This window comes from Phyllopteryx taeniolatus, chromosome 13 (assembly GCF_024500385.1).
Source record: "Phyllopteryx taeniolatus isolate TA_2022b chromosome 13, UOR_Ptae_1.2, whole genome shotgun sequence".
Lineage (NCBI taxonomy): Eukaryota > Metazoa > Chordata > Actinopteri > Syngnathiformes > Syngnathidae > Phyllopteryx > Phyllopteryx taeniolatus.
In genome coordinates, this window is record NC_084514.1 from 366925 (window position 1) to 386593 (window position 19669).

Here is a 19669-nt window from a genome sequence, read left to right on the forward strand (position 1 = left end):
CTCTTGCCGTTTCCAGTTGCTAAACGCTTCCTTTTTATATTTTCTTGTGGCTTTTGTAATAAGCCAGAACAAGTCCACCATTCGATAGCCGCGCAGGATTGATTGATTGATTGAATGAAAAAGTCCAGCGGCGCCCATGACGACGAAGAAAACAAGCGAGGGAAAGATTCGCCGTGTTCGTCTTGTTGCGAAATGCTGCTCACGTTAGCAGCCGCTGGGCGGCGTTGCATCGTTTCAAAATAAAAAATAAAGTGAGTGTACTTAGCGGGCCTTTTGTTAGATTAGTTTCATACTACACTATTGTGTGTGTGTGTGTGTGTGTATATATGCAATACTTGATTTAGCCCAGCAAACATTGTCCTAAATGAATTGGCATGACCAGTGCAAGAGATATTTTTTTATGAGAAACTCAAGGATTTTGCTATTTGAGGAACGTATATAATGAACGTAAAAAGCAAAAGAAAAAAGAGGGCGCGCTACTTCCAAAATAGACGAGCGCACCGCACCGCACTGTGCTGACAGATGAGTTGGAACATTAACATGACTTCTCGAAAGCAGCGTTGAGTGTCGGGTTTAGGGTTAGGAGGAGTGAATAGGAGAAACGACATTTTGAACGCGACTGACGGTGGAAGCAAGTGTTCTGCCCTCCTGTGACGCGTTCACTTGCCCTGCCCTCTTTGCTCCATGTGATGCATTCAAGTGTCTAAGGGGCGGATAAGAGTTTCTCCATATCTGTCTTAGCCAATAATGTGGAGGGAAGTGTTGTTCCGATCTCAGCTGGCAAACATTTAAAGGGGCGACAGTACGGCGCTGGAGCAATTTCTATTCAGCCCCCCCCCAGCCCTCCTCAAGTCTCCCACCCTGCCACGGTCCCCGCCGCAGTGTACAGACGGCAGTAGTGATAGTGGGTGCCTGCCCACGGAAGGTGCTCTTGACAACTGACGGGATCCAAACTTCAGGATTGCAGGTCGGTAAATTGGTCACCATGGCACTTTGTTTGCGTCTAGCTATCGAATCGAATCGAACGATCTATCTATCTATCTATCGGAACGATCGTTTTTTTTTCCACACCGGATACAAAAGACGATTTTGTATCCAGTGCGCTCGGAACGCACACGAGTCATTTCCTACATTCCAAGCGATTGAGCGCGCACGTGCTGCCGTCGACGAGTGTGATTTTTGCCCCCAAACTACAGAAAGAAGAGCGGGGAATTTTGACGTGACGTTTCTGACGTCGCGCGCAATGGTGTGCGTACAGCGGCCGACGCGTCTGCGGTTTAGGATGGCCAAGTCGACGCGTGCGATCTGCGGCGTGTTGCTGATCCTCGGCGCGCTGTCCTCTCCCGGGGAGTCCGAAAGAAACCGAGGCTCCCAGGGCGCCATTCCTCATCCCGACAAAACCGGCCCCAACGAGTCGGAGCGGCACCCTCGACCCCCGCGGGCCGACGAGGTTCTGGAGTCCAGCCGGGAGGCTTTACACGTGACCGAGCGGCAGTACCTGAAACGGGACTGGTGCAAGACGCAGCCCCTCAAGCAGACCGTCCACGAGGAGGGCTGCGTCAGCCGCACCGTCATCAACCGCTTCTGCTACGGACAGTGCAACTCCTTCTACATCCCCAGACACGTCCGCAGGGAGGAGGGCGCCTTCCGGTCCTGCTCCTTCTGCAAACCCAAGCGCTTTACCACCGTGACTTTGACTCTGGACTGTCCCGACCTGCAGCCACCCACCAAGAAGAAACGCATCCGGCGCGTCAAACAGTGCCGCTGTATATCCATAGACCTGGACTAGGGTTAGTCTTAGTGACGGCGGTCTAGGCGCCCCAAACTACGTCTTACAAAACAAAACAAAACAAAACAAAGCAAGAAGCCCTCAGACCAATACACACGCCATAAAAAGCTCTTGGACAATAAGACAACCTTTTTTTTTTTTTTTTTTTTTTTTTGGGGGGGGGGAGTTATTTTCTTTTTCGGAGGTGAGTTTGAGTTTTGGTCTGAGATGTTTTTGTTGAATGCAAGAGATGTTATTTGGTGTGCGTGAGAAGCGATATTTGTGTGCGTGTGAGAGGCAAACGTTATTCTTGGCCTTGACTGCCAATTTCCCATTTCTTCCCGTTGTCGTGCTTTCTTGTTGAGAGGAAAGAGAAGCCGATGTGCTTTCATCTCCAGTTTGGAGAACGTTGCATCCGATCTTCGCCACCCTCCTTTCGCGCAGCAAATATGAAGATCTAATGTAGAAGTGCAAAGGATAATTTTGACCTGCGCAGTGTTAAGACGCCTGGGATCGGAGGCAATTCACTGCACGGTAGTGCGCACGTTTTATGCACAACTTCCTCACCTTGGCTTATTTAAAACAAACACAAAACACCAAATCACTCAAACATTCAGTTCATTTTTGATGTTTCCACTGTGTGGATTTGGGAGAATGAACAGCAGCATTTGTAAATGGGAAATGTTTTCTTGGAATGAATCTTTTGAATGTGAAAATGTCCTTTTTGTACAGTGGTGGCTTGTGGCCCATGAAGGTAAAAATAGGGAGCTGTTGCACGTAAACGGTACTCATTCAATTATCCCCAAAAATAGAAAACAAATGGATTCTCGAATGTTGTTTTAAACAAAAATATGGAATGATTTACACATTCAAATCTTTTCAAAATCATTTTCCTAGAAGACGATGGAATGGTATATTTATTCATAGACGCAAAAGCGATTGTATGATTGCGCCTTTTCCAAAGTAAGCTAAATGAATTAATCATGCAAATATGCTCAATTCCGAGTCACTGACGGTGTCGCGGTGCACTCGGCCGACTTCGGCGCGGGCGGCGTGGGTTCGGCTCCCGCTCCGTGACGGATGTGCCCGGCGTCCCGTGACCCCTCTCACCGCCACAAGCGCTGTTGAAAACGGATGGCTGGATGATCGATTTCCCAGTGAACACTGAGTGCTCGTATCTTTGGAAAGGCGCATTTTGGATTTGTCAAATGTGTTTAGTGTGGTTCAAAATGCTTCCAGCATAATTTGTATGGTTATTTGACTGGCACGTGATTTACGAAAAAAACCCACTTGTGAATGCCTTCGCAATATATTTCCCATGATGTAAAGTAGTAAAACCGAGTTGTCGCGCTAATAAATCACTGGCATAGCAAACAAAGTAACATTTTCCATTTGGATAGCCTCGCATTCCTCAAAACAAAGCCGTCTTTAAAGCAACTTCCAATAACCTAACCCTAACCAGTTCCACATGGTTACACTAATCGCTGATGTTAGGCACCTTCCAGGAAACGTTCCCGTCTTCAAAACCTCAAGCCAAATGAGGTGAATTCCTTCTTCCTCCGAATGGCTGAATTCTTCGTCACAACATTCATAGCAGGTTCTCGGTGGCAGTCGTAAATCAAGAGAGTGCTGCTGTCGTGTCAGCATCCAGAATTGATCCTTGAAATTCCAAGCAATTCCATAAAATGACACGGCTGCATCCGGGGGCGTCGAAGACCCACCAAGCGGCTCACCTTCTTCTGTTGTCCCAGTTTTGCAACCGCTTGATTTTCATCCAAAATAAATGGCCCGGGTGGAGGGGCAAAAGGGTCACTGGACGTGCATCTTGACATGAACTCCCACCACCTTCCAGGTTTCTCTGAGAGGTGTTATGACAAGCATGGCTTTTGGCCTTCAATATTCAGAACCGAAGAAGCCCGACTTGAATGGGGCGCCGTGCGCCGCTGTGCCGATATGCGCTCGCTCGATTCAATCCCTCCGAGTGAACATCGCCGGAAAGATGCAACTATACTACGCTGAGCAGAAAAGTTTGCATGATTAAAAAGTGTCACACAATGTGCGAGGGAGAAATTCATTTAATAGGTAAGTGCATGTATGGGGATACCTGATATGCGCGTGCGTGCGTGCGTGCGTGAGCGGCAGGAAGCAGGGGCCGGACTTACTCCCGGGATTGCGCTCTTGTCGTCAACCGGCGAGCACACACGCTGTTAGCGGGAGACGAAGCACGTGCGGCCGACGCGACGGGAAAGAAAGCCGGTGTTCTTTATATTGCCTCCGTAGCGCAGCCCCCTGCTCCGACACACTGACTTCAGAAGGAGTCGACGAAAAGCGGCTCGCTCTGCAGCAAAGGACGCTGCCAAGGGTTCGGGCATCGGGCCGGACGAGCTTTGAGGAACGGGATCCGTTCTCGAGGAAGAACGAGACTGATGCGCCAGCAGAGACGTGAACTGAGCCACTGAGACCTTTCGCAAGCTGGCCGCCGAGAGGTCACGCCGTGCTGGATGAATGAGCGCCGCCTTTGGCCTTTGGCCTTTGGGACTCTCACCGCTCGCAGCAGATTCTTTGGGTCGCTCAACTGGACGGCACACTGGACTCCTTTTGCCGCAGCCTCTCTTTCTGTCCAACAAACGGACACGCGCTCGAGGATCGCAAATGCAACGCAAGCTCGCGATGCGGATGCACAAAATAACAACGGACACCTTACCAGACTCTTGGCGTCGATCTTCTTCGTTTCCACTCGCTTCTCATCTGTGATCTTCTTGATGTTCTCTTGAGCTTCCTTCAACCTTGATGAACACACCCGGTCCGTCGTCAGTGTCTTTTATATGCACACGGCGATATTGTATGTTGCACGCAAGACCATTAGCGACACAGTTACGGTGGCGGCGGCGGCGGCGTCGTCTATCACCGACCTACGCTAACGCTGCAATGAGGATAGAATGATGTAATGTAAACATTTCAATGAAAAAGCCTCCCAGGCCGTAAATAGAAAAGAGCGAGCGGCGGCGGCGGCGGCCGGTGACGCGTGATCCTCCCTTGCCCGGCCGGCCGTAGAAGAACTCGAGCGCTCGCTTCCGCGTCCGCACTTCTCCGGCGCAACTGTGAGTTACTGAGTTCTAACCACGTTTCCATTTCCACCCAAACGGCGTGCGGTCAGCTGGCGAACTATGCTTGAAATTCAGCTTGCCCAGATGCCGCAACTCAAAGAACGGTTTGGTGCCCTTACTTGTTCTATGCATTTTGTGTTATTCACGCTACCGTAATATTTTGGAACGCAAAGCATTGTGGGTTTATAATTAGCAAGAAGTATGTGCACCCCGGTGTATATGATGAAATAGATTTGGTTAAAAGGGCAAGTTTCAAAGCATATTCTATCGACTTATTTATTTATGTATTTATTTTCCCCACAGAAAATGGTGGGAGATGTTTTTCTTTCGGGGCATTTGACTTTGTACGTGGGTTCCACAGTATATTGCCATCTTTCAAATTGTCTTTTCACTTGTTACATGAATGCCACGGAGTACGGCACAGATCCTCCAGACGGTTTCGGACGGTCTCCGTTCGATATTCAAAATTCCGCCTCAATGTTTGTTACGTCAAAGCCGCAGCGAGGCACTACGGCCACATTTGCGAGGGCTTAGCTCCGATGTAAAAGTCACAGACGGGCCTCATTGTTATTTCAATGCGGAATTTGGTCCGGCATCGGAGACGGTGTCCTGAAAGAACGGTACCTGTTCGGTTCTTTCAGTTACATTCAGCACTTTTTAGACCTCGACAGACTGCCAGCTCGTCTCCGGCACGCGCCCACTTAAAGCCCCTTGGATTGCCGGCTCGATGAGATAACCAGGCGGCCTTTAAAAAACCTGATTGTACATAAGCACGATCAGCTGTGAGATATGTGAGATTTGATAGCCTCAGTAAGCCTGAACTCGAGCAAATGCCGGAGTTCGCTTCATAGGCAAATCATGGCAAACGCCAACTCGGAAATGAATTTCAAAACAAATCGCCTATGAGTCCGGCGCTCCCGCCGTCTTCTCGGCTTTTGCCCTTCGGGCCGCTCGTCCGGCTCCGTTACGGTGCTGATCAATTCTCCCATAATGCCCGCCCGGCGGCAGACTCGGTGGAATGCCCCCCCCACCCCCCCAAAAAAAAGACGTGTCGGCTCAGAGGCTGACGTGTGCCTCCCTCTCTTCTCTAATGACATCCCAGCATCCACAATCGGCGCTCATTTGGCATAACATCAGCTGTCCAAAATGCCACAAAAATCAGAGGATGGCAATTTCAGTGTCTTTAGGTTGCATTTGACCTTTCGATCGCCTTATTCGGCTCCGTTATACGGTGGCTGAGAAGTGCGGAACAATATCACAAATTGTGAAAACAAACGATCCAAATTTAAGAAAGACGCAAAACAATTGAACATTTCCGAGAAGAAATTCACAAAATCCGAAAGACTTTTACATTCCAGAAAACAAGCTAAGATGAAAAGCCGAAGCGATTGTAAGCGACACAAACGGGAAAGGGAACGCGGCTCACCTCTCCTTGGAGATGTTCTTGCTTTGGCGGAGCCAAGAGTTCTTGAAGTCATTGCAGAACTCGTACCAGAGCATAAAGATGTGACTCGGGGCCACTTCTTGATCTCCTGACTTTGGCTTTACCCCAAAGTAGCTCACCGTGTCCTGGAACCTGTCGGTGCAAACAGAGCCTTGAGCGTGTACAAAGAAATCTTCACAAATGCTCACAAACGCTAATAGAGTTGGGAAGCGCGGTTATTTCCGTTTTACTGTAATGGATCCCACATCGGTAAGGAACCTGCGTATGTGGAGAATGTGCATTGCTTATTGCGATATTAGCCATTCGAACTGAGGACTCTGCATCTTTTTGCACAATTGTTGTTTGTTGTTGTTTTTTGTTAATGTCTTTATGTCTCCAAAGTGTTCTCTGTCAATTGACTGACCGTCTGTTGTCGTACGAGAGCGGCTCCAACTACCGGAGACAAATTCCTTGTGTGTTTTGGACATACTTGGCAAATAAAGATGATTCTGATTCTGATTCTGATTCCACATAAAATGAGCCAACGCGTCACTGAGCCTCCATAATGGCAATGACATCGTTGGTTCCGAGAAGCCTCGGTTACAAGCGGAGGAGTTGTCGCGTGCTTGTTGGCGCTGAGATGAAGTTGATTTGCAAAGGATGGAAAATAACAGGTTCAAAATCCTAGGCGAGAAACTGGAAACAGCTCGCGGAGCGCCAGTAGCGGCGGCTCCGTGATCGCCTTGACCCCCCCGCGGCCCGCAGGGGAGCGACGTCGTCAAGAACGGCCGGCAACATTCTTTTTCTGCCGGCAAGCACGCAACCCTCTCGATCATCCCTTTTCCGGGATCGTCTGTCGTAGGTCCGCCCCTCAGTCGAAATCCAATTGGCAGCAAATCACGGGCGGGAGATCCGATCGGATCGCTTCTCCGAGCCGAGAGGCCACGATTCAAGAGATGCTCCCTTGTCCGGATGCAAGGTGCCTCGGCGACGCTAATCTAAGACGCGTTCGCGGTGAGAGAACTGGCGGAAGAAAGTGGACGTCCGCGGGAGCCTGCTTGCCGTTCCCGCAGAACCTGCGCCATTTTCTCGTTTCCGGTCGGTCAGGTCCTCATGTGGTGTCAAAGCACGCGCGGACCGAGCAACGGTTCCTTCTCCTTGTGCAACAAGCGGAGAGACGAAACTTCACTCCAAACACACTTGCACATGTGCGTAGGCATAACAAATCTAAACAAAATCAAGCGGAACTTGGCGAGCCTGCTACACTTCACACATGTAGCGGCACTGGTCTTCACACGGATGATGATGTTGCCGTGCAAGGCAGCATTCTTCACTGTCGGCTGTATACAAAAACAAAACAAAAGACACAGAACAAAAGATTTGGCCAGACGCGCCGACATTCCTTTTTTTTGTGTATGTGGCCTATGCGAGGATGCCGGAGCACCCATCCAAATTCCAAATCCCACGCGAGACAGGGGGGAAAATGCCAAGTCCACACAGAAGGATTGGAACCCTGAAGCCCGGAACTCAGCGGTTAGCCCATATGCCTCACAGGCCAACAGTTCTGGGTTCGAATGGGTGGCGTTTCTTCAGGTACTCCGACCTTCCAAAAACACGCATATGTGGTTCATCGAAGACTCGAAATCATCCCTCGGTGAAAACGCGCGTTTGCCTCTCCTGTAACTGCAGTGCGATGGACTGGCGACTAGTCTCGCCGTACCCGCTAACCTAACCAAGCGCTAAAGGTATACAGCCGGCGGATGGATGTTTTGACGTACTGCTGATGGGCTGGGCTGCAGCGTCGTCGTACCTGGCGAGTTTTTCAGGCGTCAAAACCTTTGCCGCAGCAGTCGCGGTGTGGATAAGCTGCCGACAACTCTTCCGAAGCCGAGGCATGTTTTATTTGATGCCTGCTGTGGTTTGCCTCTTTATAATGTGACATCGTGAATGTGAGAGAGCGAGCGAGCGAGAGAGAGAGCATTTTCTGGCAGTATGAGTGTGTGTGTGTGTGTGTGTGTGTGTGAATAGCAATCTCTTTTTCCTGTTTTGGTGCAAGAGAGGGAATAGTGAATTAGTCATCTTATCAGAACGAATCTTTTCGGAGGAGCCGGGCTCAGCAGGGGAGCCTCGGTCGACTCTGCCGTCCGTTCTCCAAAGCTTCCCGGCGTGTCCGCGTTTCGTCCGGAGAAAGCCTCGACGGGCCGGGCCGGGCCGGGACGGAGCGTCCGCGGGAGACCACAGGCTGACCCATAATGCACCTTTAAACTCCGGCTAATCCCACGGCGCGCTACCTTTCAGGCTGACGGCAGGAACATAATGTAAACGTGGCCTCGGATGGCGTCACTTCCAAATGTCGTGCAGAGGAAGCAGGCCAAAGACGATCTACGCATCGCCGTTGCCGTCGGACGCCCCGACCCTCGTCAGCCGGGATAGACTCCGGCCGGCTCGCTAATGAGGACGGTCGCTGTAGAAAATGGACGGACGGAAGATACACAGTAGCGTAGAACACCGAATTGTGGATGCTGCTAATAAACCAAGATGTCGACAATAGACAATAACGCTACGTATGGCGAGCCTCTTTAGCCCGACTTGCTGGCGTCTCAACTCCCAGCCTCCCGGTGAGGCTGAGGTATCGGGATTGGCTGTCAATTTGCTTTGTTAACAGCGTGCCCTCATGTTAGCGCTTGTGTTTGAGCTCCCATCCCTCATCCGGCACAGATGTGAGAGCCCACCCAGGGCCCGGTGAGCCCACTGACGCCCGTATTCATCAACGGCGTGTCACTTTTATGAGGTGGCTCTATGGGAACCTGAGAGGAAACCCCCACCCTGTCCTCCGCATCTCACTTGGCCAGGCGGCCAGATGAAATTCAAGGCAAACTTCATTGAACGCAAAGGGCTTAGGGGCCTTTTGATCAATAATCCCCTCCCAGTTCAACACCATCATTGTAGTGGCGGAAGTCGTGCGTGAGATGGCATCAGGAAGGAAGCTCCTTCAATAGTCGGGGTGAGCATCCAAACTGACAGGCCCTTTCTCCTTACATTTCAAGTGGGCAGAGTTGCAACAAAACTCCAAAACTCGGCCTTTTCCATCCGTCCGCTCCTCCATGTGCTATCGCAGCGAAATACTCGAGATACTACTTCGTCCCGCCGAACGGGAGCTTGGTGCCATAGCGGCTCTTACAATAGTAAATCAGAATCCACTACAAACGTCTGCGAGAAAACAAACCTCAGAAAAGTGGGGAAGTAAAGGCCTTAAATGAAGAATAGGACTTGTCATGTGTTGTATCCATCACTGTTTTTTTTGGGGGGGGAATAAATAAAGCTGAATATCAAGAGGCGGCACAGGGGACACTGGCTAGCACATCTGCCTCACAGTTCTGAGGCACCTGGTTCAAATCCAGTTCTCGCAGTGCCTGCACAGGTTTTCTTTTCTCCGCGTACTGCGGTCCCCCCCCCCCCCCAAATTCCCCAAAACATGCAAGCTAGCTTAACCGAAGACTCTCGATCGTGTGTAGGTGTGAAAGTGAGTGCGAATTGCTGTTTGAACGTCTCCTCTCATCCCCGACCCGGAGAGGGCACGCCGCCGATTCGGAGGTGCCGATTGTCATCCCGATGAAGCCGACAGAGGCACATCATCTGCAAAAAGCGCCCAACCGGACCGAGAAATGCTGTCCAGAAAAGTTCTGAACGGAATCGGCGACAGCCTCGGCGGAAACTCCAATTCCAATTTCTTGGTCTCCTACCTTTTCTGTGCAGCATTGAAGCGGTCCTCTTCAGTAGAATGCTCTGCTTGGGCTGTGAAAAAAGAGGGAGAAAATATTGGCTTCACACTTTCATAAGTCCATGATCCACATGGGGCTGGTTCTTTTCAAAGGTAGGACTGGACGATTCATTTTTGTCTCTAGAAAAATCCGATTTTGCTTACCGATTCAAACGTAGTTTTGCTCTTTGTCCCGCCCCTTCTGGGATCGACTTGATTTCTCCCGATACCAAAGACTTTTTGAAACACGTTTCATTTATTTACTTGGATCAACTTCCACAGACATAATAGCGACACATTCTTTTTAAGTGACAGACAACAATGAAATAATTGCATCCTCTTGGGAAAACAACACTTCATTGCTTCACATGTCAAATGTTCAACAATTTAACGTCATAAAAAGAAGCGTTATTGCACGGAAGAGTAATACCACTTTATGATTCTCATGTCAAGTTGTACGGGCGACGTCTGCAAAATAGCGAGGAAAACTGCTTTGGCATTGTGGATGTGTGGCACAGATGAGCGTCGCGATTTCTTCGCGTGACCGCCTCCCTCTCTCGTCACCCGCGAAAAAATGTGAAGATGATTCAGCTCAGCACGAATTCAAGTCACGAGTCGCTTTTTTTGGTCAAATAGTCACCGGAAAAGTCGTTAAATGTAGGAACCGAATGGCCAACTTTTGAAAACGTCCTCTCTACCCGCAGCCATGCTGTTAGCGTAAGTGATGCAAGTCGGTGGGCACGCGCTTTGATCTACAGAAGCGGTAAGAAGAAAATACAATTCAATCAACTTGAAAATCCCTGTGGAAGTGGGCTTAAAAACAGCCGCTTAAAAACGAGCCCCACCCATCGCAGCCCACAAGAGGGCACTGCGCTCATTGCCTATCCTGCAATCCGACAGTAGAAGAAGAGCAATGGGCAGAAAGAGCGCCCATTGTAAAATTGCACACGCCACCGTGTGTTAACGCACGGGAGCGTGAGCGCGCGAGGCGTATGCGCACTCAGTGGAGGTCGAACGGAGGCTCCCGTGGACTCGCCATTTCAAAGTGTCTAAATGCGAGGCAGATGTGTGCGCTGGGCTCGGCCGAGGTGCAACAATTGATCTCGGGCCAAAGGGTGCCTGTGTCAATCTCAGATCGATTGCATTTTTCCAGATTCATCCCTTTTACAATGACGAGGGACCTTTCTTCCTTGGAGATTTAAGAGGGGGAAGTCTCCCCAAAAAGGGTTCAAAGGGGGCTCTTTTGGGAAAAGGTAAGCTTCACACACCGACCGGCCACCCCTTCGACTTCATTCTTTTTTTACATGTATGTGGGACCACTGCAACTAAGGTAGTCCTAATGAAGGGAGGGGCTGACCGCGTCTGGGTCAGCGGGAGGGGAGGGGAGGGGGCCGTGACCAATGGCTCAGTTAGGCTCAGTGGGGGTCAGGCCGGCGCCTGAGGTACCCCGGTGCCGCAACTGTGAAGAGGTGGCACTGGAGCCGAGAGAGAGAGAGCGCAGCATGTGTGAAGTGTCGCTTTCTGCGCTCCCCGTGTGCAAACATGAAACCAGTAGTCGCTAACTCCAAAGTTACGAGACGCGCATGCTGAGAGCGACGATCCATTTGCCCTTTCAAGTTTTCTCAAGTGCTCCCATCACAAAGAAAAGAGCGGCGAGTATTCGAAGAGGGACCGTGGGGGCATCCCTTCCTGTCTCACTTCGCTCGAAATGATCCAAATGAGCGGTTTCCAAAGGGTTCGCTGACTGTCGGGCTGTGGCTCGCTGGCAACATAGCGGAGACATTCACACCTCCCCGCAGAGCCAGCAAGACCAACTTGTTTCCCATCAGCCGTTGCCGGTGTTGGACACGGGAAATGTTGGTCCAAATATCCCCGGAGCTTTCAAAGGGTTCCTCCTGTTCAAAGGAAATCCAAAGAGGCATCATTCAAGTTTGTTTTCTTTTGGAAAGCAAAGATGGGAATGATGACAACACATGAATATTGAAGATTGAAAGAACCCATCCATCCATCCATCCATCCATGTTCTGAGCCGCTTCTCCTCACAAATTCTTCCACAATTCAAGAATGGGGGTTTCATAAGTTTTGTCAAAGGACCACACGGATCAAGAATTACACTTATCAGCCTGTGGTCCTGTCTCATGCACCTCAGAGATACAATATTTTGAGCCCCCAATCTTGAACGAAAGTCCCCCCCCCTTGAACGTTGTCACCTTGTCGTGGCGGAGGGCTTTGTGTGTCCGTCCGTCCCAGTGATCTCAGGAGCCAAGTTGTCACCTATCGTAAACAGGTCCTCGGTGAGGCACCGGGCCGGGCACAGCCCGAAAGGGTAACGTGGCCCACCCTCCTTGCCATGGGCTCACCACCTGTGGGAGGGGCCATAGGGGTCGGCTGCAGTGTGAGCTGGGGGGTGGCCGAAGGCAGCGAAGCTGGCTCTCTGGCAGGGAAGGAGCCCGAGCTGGTGCGTGAGGTCGAGAAGTTCTGACTAGATATGGTCGGGCTCGCCTCCGCACGCGGCTTGGGCTCCGGTACCAGTCTTCTCGAGAGGGGTCGGACTCGCTTCCACTCTGAAGTTGCCCGCGGCGAGAGGGGCCGAGCAGGTGGGGGTACACTTATTGCCACCTGGCTCGGCGCCTGTAAAAACGAGAGGGTAAAAACCCGGTGCCATCGCAGTGCTTGGCTGGCCAGCCGACTCGCCGGATCTAAACCCCATTGAGGATCTATGGGGTATTATCGAGAGGAAAATGAGGGGCCCCCGGACCCAAAAACAAAGAAGAAATCTGGGCTCCCATAAGCAAAGGGATTCCCAACCAACTATTGAAGATTAACAGATTGTTTGGACTGCGATTGGCTGGCGACCAGTTCGGGGCGCACCCGCCTCTCTTCCCAAGATAGCTGGGATAGGCTCCGGCACGCCCGCCACCCTCGTGGGGAGAAGCGGAACGGAAAATGAATGAATGAATATCGTTTTGAAAGCAGCGTATTTTGATTGATTGATTTAATGTGAGCGTCATTTCTTTCTTGTTTTTCCCTACAAAAACCGAGAAGAAAACGGTGATTTCCTCACAGTGTTGTCCCTTTTTGGAATTCCTGATTTCGTGGGTTTGGTGAGCCGGAAACCCAAATGATGTAAAAAAATAAACAAATCAATACTTGAAATTGTTTCCATTGTGGGCCCTGAATGTAGAATCTATAAAAGTTGAACTTTTTGAATGGAATTCTGGAAATGAAGAAACTTTTCCATGACATTCCATTTTTTGTGGAAAGGGTCTGCAGGGCAATCACCGCAGGGGGCTGCGAGCAGCGCGAGGGATGACATCAGAGCAAATTGACTGGCTGTTTCAGGCAATGTGCCACGACGTCAAGGATTTTTTGGGGGGGGGGGGGGGGGGGCTTTGCCAAATATGTTGGGGAAAACATTTGGCAAAGTGTTTAGGCAGAGAAAAGGAAGGAGCAGCATATTTTGGTCTTTGATTAACTCTGAATCTGTTTTGAAATGTCGATTGAATTGCGTGCTGGTAAACATGAACTCCCGTCTGCGAAGTGGCTCCAAAGAGAGGGAAAGACGCAGCGGGACAAACGCACGGATCGCCGGATTTGGGATAGGGATCCGCCGTTGAAGCGGCCAGAGACCATACGGGGCGTGCAGGGCGTTCGGGTTCGCTGCGAGCCTCTCCGCACGTCAGCTCTCCCCAGGAACACGACTTTCACAAGCCGCTTTTTATCTGTCGGGCATTAGGACCGAGCGGGGTTCGCCCGAACACGCGTGCTTGCAAATACATGCGTGTCTTGCGGATACGATCCAATTTGCGCAATGTGTCAAACACGCGCGCGCGCGCGCACGCGCTCAGCTCGACCGATCCAGTCGCTCACTGACGACTCCGAATTGAACAGCCTTGCCGGCTGTTTGATGCGCAGACTTTTTGCCCTTTGAAGTCGCGGAATCATCGCAAAAGATGATTCCGCGCCTTCGGAGACAGTTTGAGGTGAAAAGTAACTTTCCGTTCCGATGTTCTTTTGTCATGTCGCGGCAGCTTGAGTGGCTTAGAATGCTTGTAAATATTCTAAGGAACCAGCAACATTTGGGCAAAAGCTCCTCGAGAGAAATCAACAGAATCTAACAGCTGGTTATTATCCCTGGCTCACGTAGCAGCCTTGGAGCACTTCCAAAAAAAGGCCCATCTCCATTTTCTATACCATAGCAACGGCCGGAGACTATCACAGCTGACTGAGGGCCGAATTGAAATTGAATGGAAATTGATCGCATGCCAGCTGCGCAACATTCAGCTCCGTCAACCATATATATATATTTGCACGTCAGTGTTTTCAAATCACTTCGATGTAGTACGATCATCGCTGTCGTCAAAATATGAGCGTGGAAGCCTGCGAGATATTTTAGCGGCAGGTTCCTACGCATGTACGGGAGACGGGGAGAGCGCCGGTGTCTCGGTCAGGAGTGTGAGCTAATCAGAGGGTTAGGGTTAGAAAGAAGCTCCTGTTACGGCACGCTGATCCACTGAGACCCGGTTCGCCGCAGCCAGAGATTTCCCACTAGCTTTATAGCAACAAGGAGTACGAGGGAGTCCCGTTCGAGGCAACGCGATACCTTCTCCGGGCCCGTAGACTGCCCTTACGCTGTCGTGCGGCAGCCCCCGGCTCAGCGAGTACGCACATACGACGACATGACCCCCCAAAAAACCATCATTATAGCTTCCTCGACATAAAGGCTCTACGAGAAGCTCCGCTTTTTGACCCGCTCTTCTGCTCCTCTTTGAAGATCCGGAGAAACGTCCCCACTGGTGCTCCATTTACCCAAACAGAAAAAATTGCTTTGTTTTCATTCATATTCATACTGAATATAGAGGAGTAACCGCTACTGGAATACCTTGTTAACATGAGAATTGAAAAACGGGGACCTTGTTTGACGACATTTCGAGGTTACGATGAACTAGTTTGCGCAACGGTGGAAGAATACAAGTGTCGTGTGTGTGTGTGTGTGTGTTCCGGGTTTTGGCTCCCCCCCCGTTTCACACACACCTGCTCCTGTGAGCATCCTCACCACCTGTGCCTCGTTCTCCCTAACGACCCCTCGCATTTCACCTCGTGTCTCATTCCCTCTCGTCGCCAGTTCGTCGTACCTTGTCGTGGCGTTCCGGCGTTCCTTGTTTCCACGCCACCGACTCGCAGTAAGACGAGACCCCGTCCCGATGATCGACCTCGCCTCTTTGCCTCGTGTTTTTGGACACTGTTGCCTTTCTCGGATCGCCCGCCTGTGTGCCGACCTCTGCCCGTCTATGAAAGCTCTCTTTTTGGAAACTGTTTTGTTTTCTTTTGTTTTGGAGTCGTGCATTTTTGGGTCCTCTCCTCTGTTCCGTCCATGACAACGAGTCACACACCACAAGACGATGCTCAGTCTTCTGCTCTACTTACTGTTTTTTTTTTTCAATTTACGGCTGAGAAGATTTTCCCCATGTAGATAATGAAGTCTCAGCAGAGGTTAGTAACAGATCACAGGCTTGTGTTCTAATTCGGGTTATATCACAGTCATAGGAACGGAACTCTATTGGAAACTGAGAACCCCCCGCGCTAAATTCAGAAACGGACTATTTTCCAATGACATAAGCGCAAGAATATTTGCAGCAGTCCATTTGACAGCCTCAAATAATCACGGCAGGGGACTTGTCACGTACACGCGAGCGACATTTGCCCACAAAACTCAAGCCTCATCAGTAATGTTACCATAAAATGGACAATTGACTCACCAGTAGAGACAAATCCTTCCATCGTTTCTTTGAACGGCTGGAGGTGTTCCTCTGCCGAGTCAGCACACACCTTCTGCACGTCTCGCTCGCAAGCTGGAGAGAAGGGCGGCAAATCATACGTTCTATGTTTGGGGAACAGATGTGGGATGCGACGCAGCCATTAGACGACAACAAGGGAAGAGCAAATTTGCGGCATGGTTCCGTCATGTGCGCGTGTGTCGTTTCGTTGTTGTGCCAAATGACGTGGCTCGCGCGTGACTGAGCGTGTTCCAAGTGATACCTTTCCCACTTCCTGTCAAAAGAAAGTCTGCGATGCCATACACACAGACTCCGGATGAGAGAACTTTTGCAGATTGCTCCGACCTGTAAGTCATTAATGGCTGCAATAAATACCTCCACTTTCTGATGACTAAATAGCTACATTGTTATGCAACAAACAAGAGCATTTAAAGCTCTGCGTTGTCTCTTTCAGATGTTTTCGCGTGCAGCTCCGTAAACTCCCTCTTCATCTTTTATTCATTTATTGGCTGTCTCGTGAAATCAGAGGAAATGTCTGTGTAATTAAGAAGAGCCAGAATCAGACTCACTTCCTAAATACACGAGAGGCAACAGTTATGACAACATCCAAAAACCCATAAACAGAACAACCAAAATATTCCGTTTCGACAAACCGCATTCCCTCTGCAGAAATACCCCAACTCCAAAAGGCCCATTAAAGTCAAAAGAGAACAATTTAGAAGCGGCTCGACTCAAAATGTGGCCCAGACAGAAAACGCCGCAAGGGGGAAGGGCGCAAAGCCACAGCAGCAAGAAAGAATACAAGCCAAAAAAAAACAAACAAACAAACAGGATTCATTCATGGAACCTAAATGCCTAATAACGGCATTTCTTTGATGAAGAAACTTTCGCCTAATTTATAGATCAACAGAACAAGGCGCGGAGGATAATGTTGTTTTCTTAAAATGCCACTATTTTAGTGGGTTGAGGTTTTGAACATTTTGTATTCAAATCGAAAATACAAAAGTGCAAAGCATAAAAGTCAATTATACTGTCTATATTCAATATAGAAGTTTATACTAAAGTGCTAGCTAGCTAGCTAGCTAGATAGAGCAATAGATATACTGTACTGTACACCCTGAACCGGTCGCCAGCCCATCGCAGGGCACATTGAAACAAACAACCATTCGCACTCACATTCACACCTACGGGCAATTATGATTCTTCAATCAACCTACCGCGCATGTTTTGGGGGATGTGGGAGGAAAGCGGAGTGCCCCGAGAAAAGCATACCCACCCACGCACGCACGCACGCACGCAGGGAGAACGTGCAAACACCACACAGGCGGGGCCGGGATTTGAACCCCGGATATATACACACACACACACACACACACACACACACACACACAGGGTGATTGAAAACTAACTCCCAATTTTAAAATACTTATAATGTATTCGTATGTTGTAATATTTTTCTCAATTTTTCTGTGTATGTTCCATGATTAAAGGCGCAAGTCTATTCTACCACACCGACTTTGGAAGAACTTGAATATATATATATATATATATATATATATATATTCATAGAATCATATAAATACAACATCAGCTGCTGCGATTGGCTGGCAACCAGTTCAGGGCGTACCCCGCCTCCTGCCCGAAGACAGCTGGGATAGGCTGCAGCACTCTCGCGACCCTCGTGAGGAGCAGCGCGACAGAAAACGGACGGACGGACGGACGACGTCAGCTGATGGTCACATGAATCAAAATGCCCGTCACCTGTGACCTAGCTACCCGTTAATGTTATACTGCAGTACAAACTGAAACTCCATTTCAAGTTTGTACATAAAAAACAAATATCCAAGTCAATATTTGTTACACTGCAACAATGAGAGCCAATGAGAACAAGCTCAAATGACTTTAATTGGATGGTAGGATGACCATAGGACGATTGCGGCGTGAACTTGAAATTCAAATTACATGACCGTGCAAGCAAACTACATACAATTAAGACAGAGATTCACGCATGTTTTGCGGACAAAATTGAAACAAACAATTTGTTGAATCCAGATAATGAGAGTGTCTTGAGATCAATTGATAGCTGCCATGTCAAAAACCCTCTCGTGTTTTTAATACTCCCTGGCTAGACAACAACCATAGATTTTTTTCCTCTGCTAGTGACGGTCAGGCAGACAGTCTGGGTCATGATGGGAGCCAGCACCGATCTTTAAAGGTCGCCTCAGCATCTTCGGCAGCCAAGTTTCTCGCCATCTAGATAGTATATCGTGAAAAAAGGCTGGTATGGCTCAGTCGTTTCCAGAGCCAGTTTGGTGATGAATGTTAGCGTGTGTTTTATAGGCTATGTTAAATCAACAAACCCCTGAGAGAATTTGAGCCTTTCCTGAGCCAGCGGCGATTTGCAAGCGCATCCAAGCAGGAGCCCACACACAAGAGATAAACATTAGTCAGATACCCCGCGGCGGTAAAGTAGCACTTAAAAATCTGCAAAAGCTCTGCAGAAGAGCGTCCACCAGCTATTGCGTAAAATAAAGTAGGATAGGATGAGGGTGGCTGCGGGGCAGTAAGTGGGAAGAAAAACTATTGACATTTAGCTCGTATGGACTTTGAGTTGACCTAAAGTAAAGTATGCACATCACGGCAACGCAAGAGAAAGAAATGAGATGAGATGTTGGGTGGACGCTATGGACTCACACTGGATGCCAACCAAAGAGAGTTGTGTACTTGATATTGATGAACAGAACTTGTTTGGTTTTTTTTTTCAAAAACTTTGTGTGCCCCATTTGTAGCTCTAATTCCATTGTGAGTTTCTTGTCAATCGCATCGTTTGGCTTGTAGGGTGCTACTTCGCGCATGGCGTTCCGAGCGCAGCCTCCGTTGTAAAATGGACCTCAGACGAAAGGCCCCATCGAAAAAGTGACATTTCAAATCAGGAAAATCGGTCCGATTTGCCACAGCGATGAATGCCGAGCCGCGGGCCAGGGTTTCTGTGAAACACTGAACTCCCCCGAGTAGCAATAGAACTCTTGTTTCTCTTTTATGGGGAGCGTCCTTCCGCTGCTTAAAGAGCAGAAGAATGTCGCCCATCGTGCTCGTCCGAGAATGCAGTAGCAACATCAGTGGATGAGTGTGAATCGTTGATCCGATGAAAGAAAAGTCTGGCCAAATCTATCATCTATTACTTCGTTACATCCCAAAACAAAGAAAATGATAATATTTCATTTTATGTGTGGACACAAAGAGTGAACACACTTGGGGATGTTTGACTTTTTGGAGGTTCCACTATCATTCGTATGGCGAATGTGTATACATCCATTTTCTATTGCGCTTATCCCCATGAGGGTCGTAGGTAAATTGACAGCTGACTTTGGGCGAGAGGCAAAGCACACCCTGGACCGTTCGCCGGCCGATAACCGTTCCCGCTCGCATTCACACCTATGGGCAATTTACAATCTTTAATCAACCCAACATGGCTGTTGTTTTTGGAATTAGGAGCCTGGAGAAAACCCACGCGAGCACAAGGGAGAACAGCCAAGCTCCACACAGGAAGAGATTCGAAAGCCGAACCTCAGAATTATGAGGCAGACGTGCTACCCACACTCGTCCACTGTGGTGCCCGTAATCCTGAATCTCACATAAATGTTCATTTTTATGAATAGAGCACAGAATAGTGCACTTTTCTCTGTGGGTTTACAGTCCAACAGCAGGGTTAGATCTCCCCCTAAGCACACATCGAGGTCATCGGCCTCTCGCCAAACAGGAAAGCGATCAAAAGAGGATCGAGTTTCCGCAGAAGCAAAAGCAAAAGGGCAAAGCGGCCGATGAGGAACGAGA

The 19669-nt window shown here is 49.4% G+C and overlaps 2 protein-coding genes across 2 annotated transcripts in view; one reads left to right on the forward strand and one right to left on the reverse strand.

Annotated features, from left to right (window-relative positions):
- The first annotated feature begins 1243 nt into the window (after nucleotides 1-1243).
- On the forward strand, nucleotides 1244-3150 carry LOC133487730 (gremlin-1-like). Its single transcript, XM_061794779.1, has one exon. It carries the CDS (start codon nucleotides 1244-1246, stop codon nucleotides 1787-1789), a length of 546 nt encoding a protein of 181 aa, XP_061650763.1. The 3' UTR covers nucleotides 1790-3150.
- Nucleotides 3151-4202: 1052 nt separating this feature from the next.
- Nucleotides 4203-19669, reverse strand: part of LOC133487714 (formin-1-like) — a 45620-nt gene continuing 30153 nt past the window's right edge. The window contains 5 exon segments of the mRNA XM_061794752.1: nucleotides 4203-4384; nucleotides 4473-4554; nucleotides 6302-6451; nucleotides 10042-10093; nucleotides 15818-15910. Of these exon segments, the coding sequence (XP_061650736.1) occupies nucleotides 4340-4384; nucleotides 4473-4554; nucleotides 6302-6451; nucleotides 10042-10093; nucleotides 15818-15910 (422 nt within the window). The 3' untranslated portion in view covers nucleotides 4203-4339.

What these genes read in the sequence shown, in the direction of transcription:
- LOC133487730 (XM_061794779.1), top strand. Translation starts at nt 1,244, where the DNA reads ATGGTGTGCGTACAGCGGCCGACGCGTCTGCGGTTTAGGATGGCCAAG.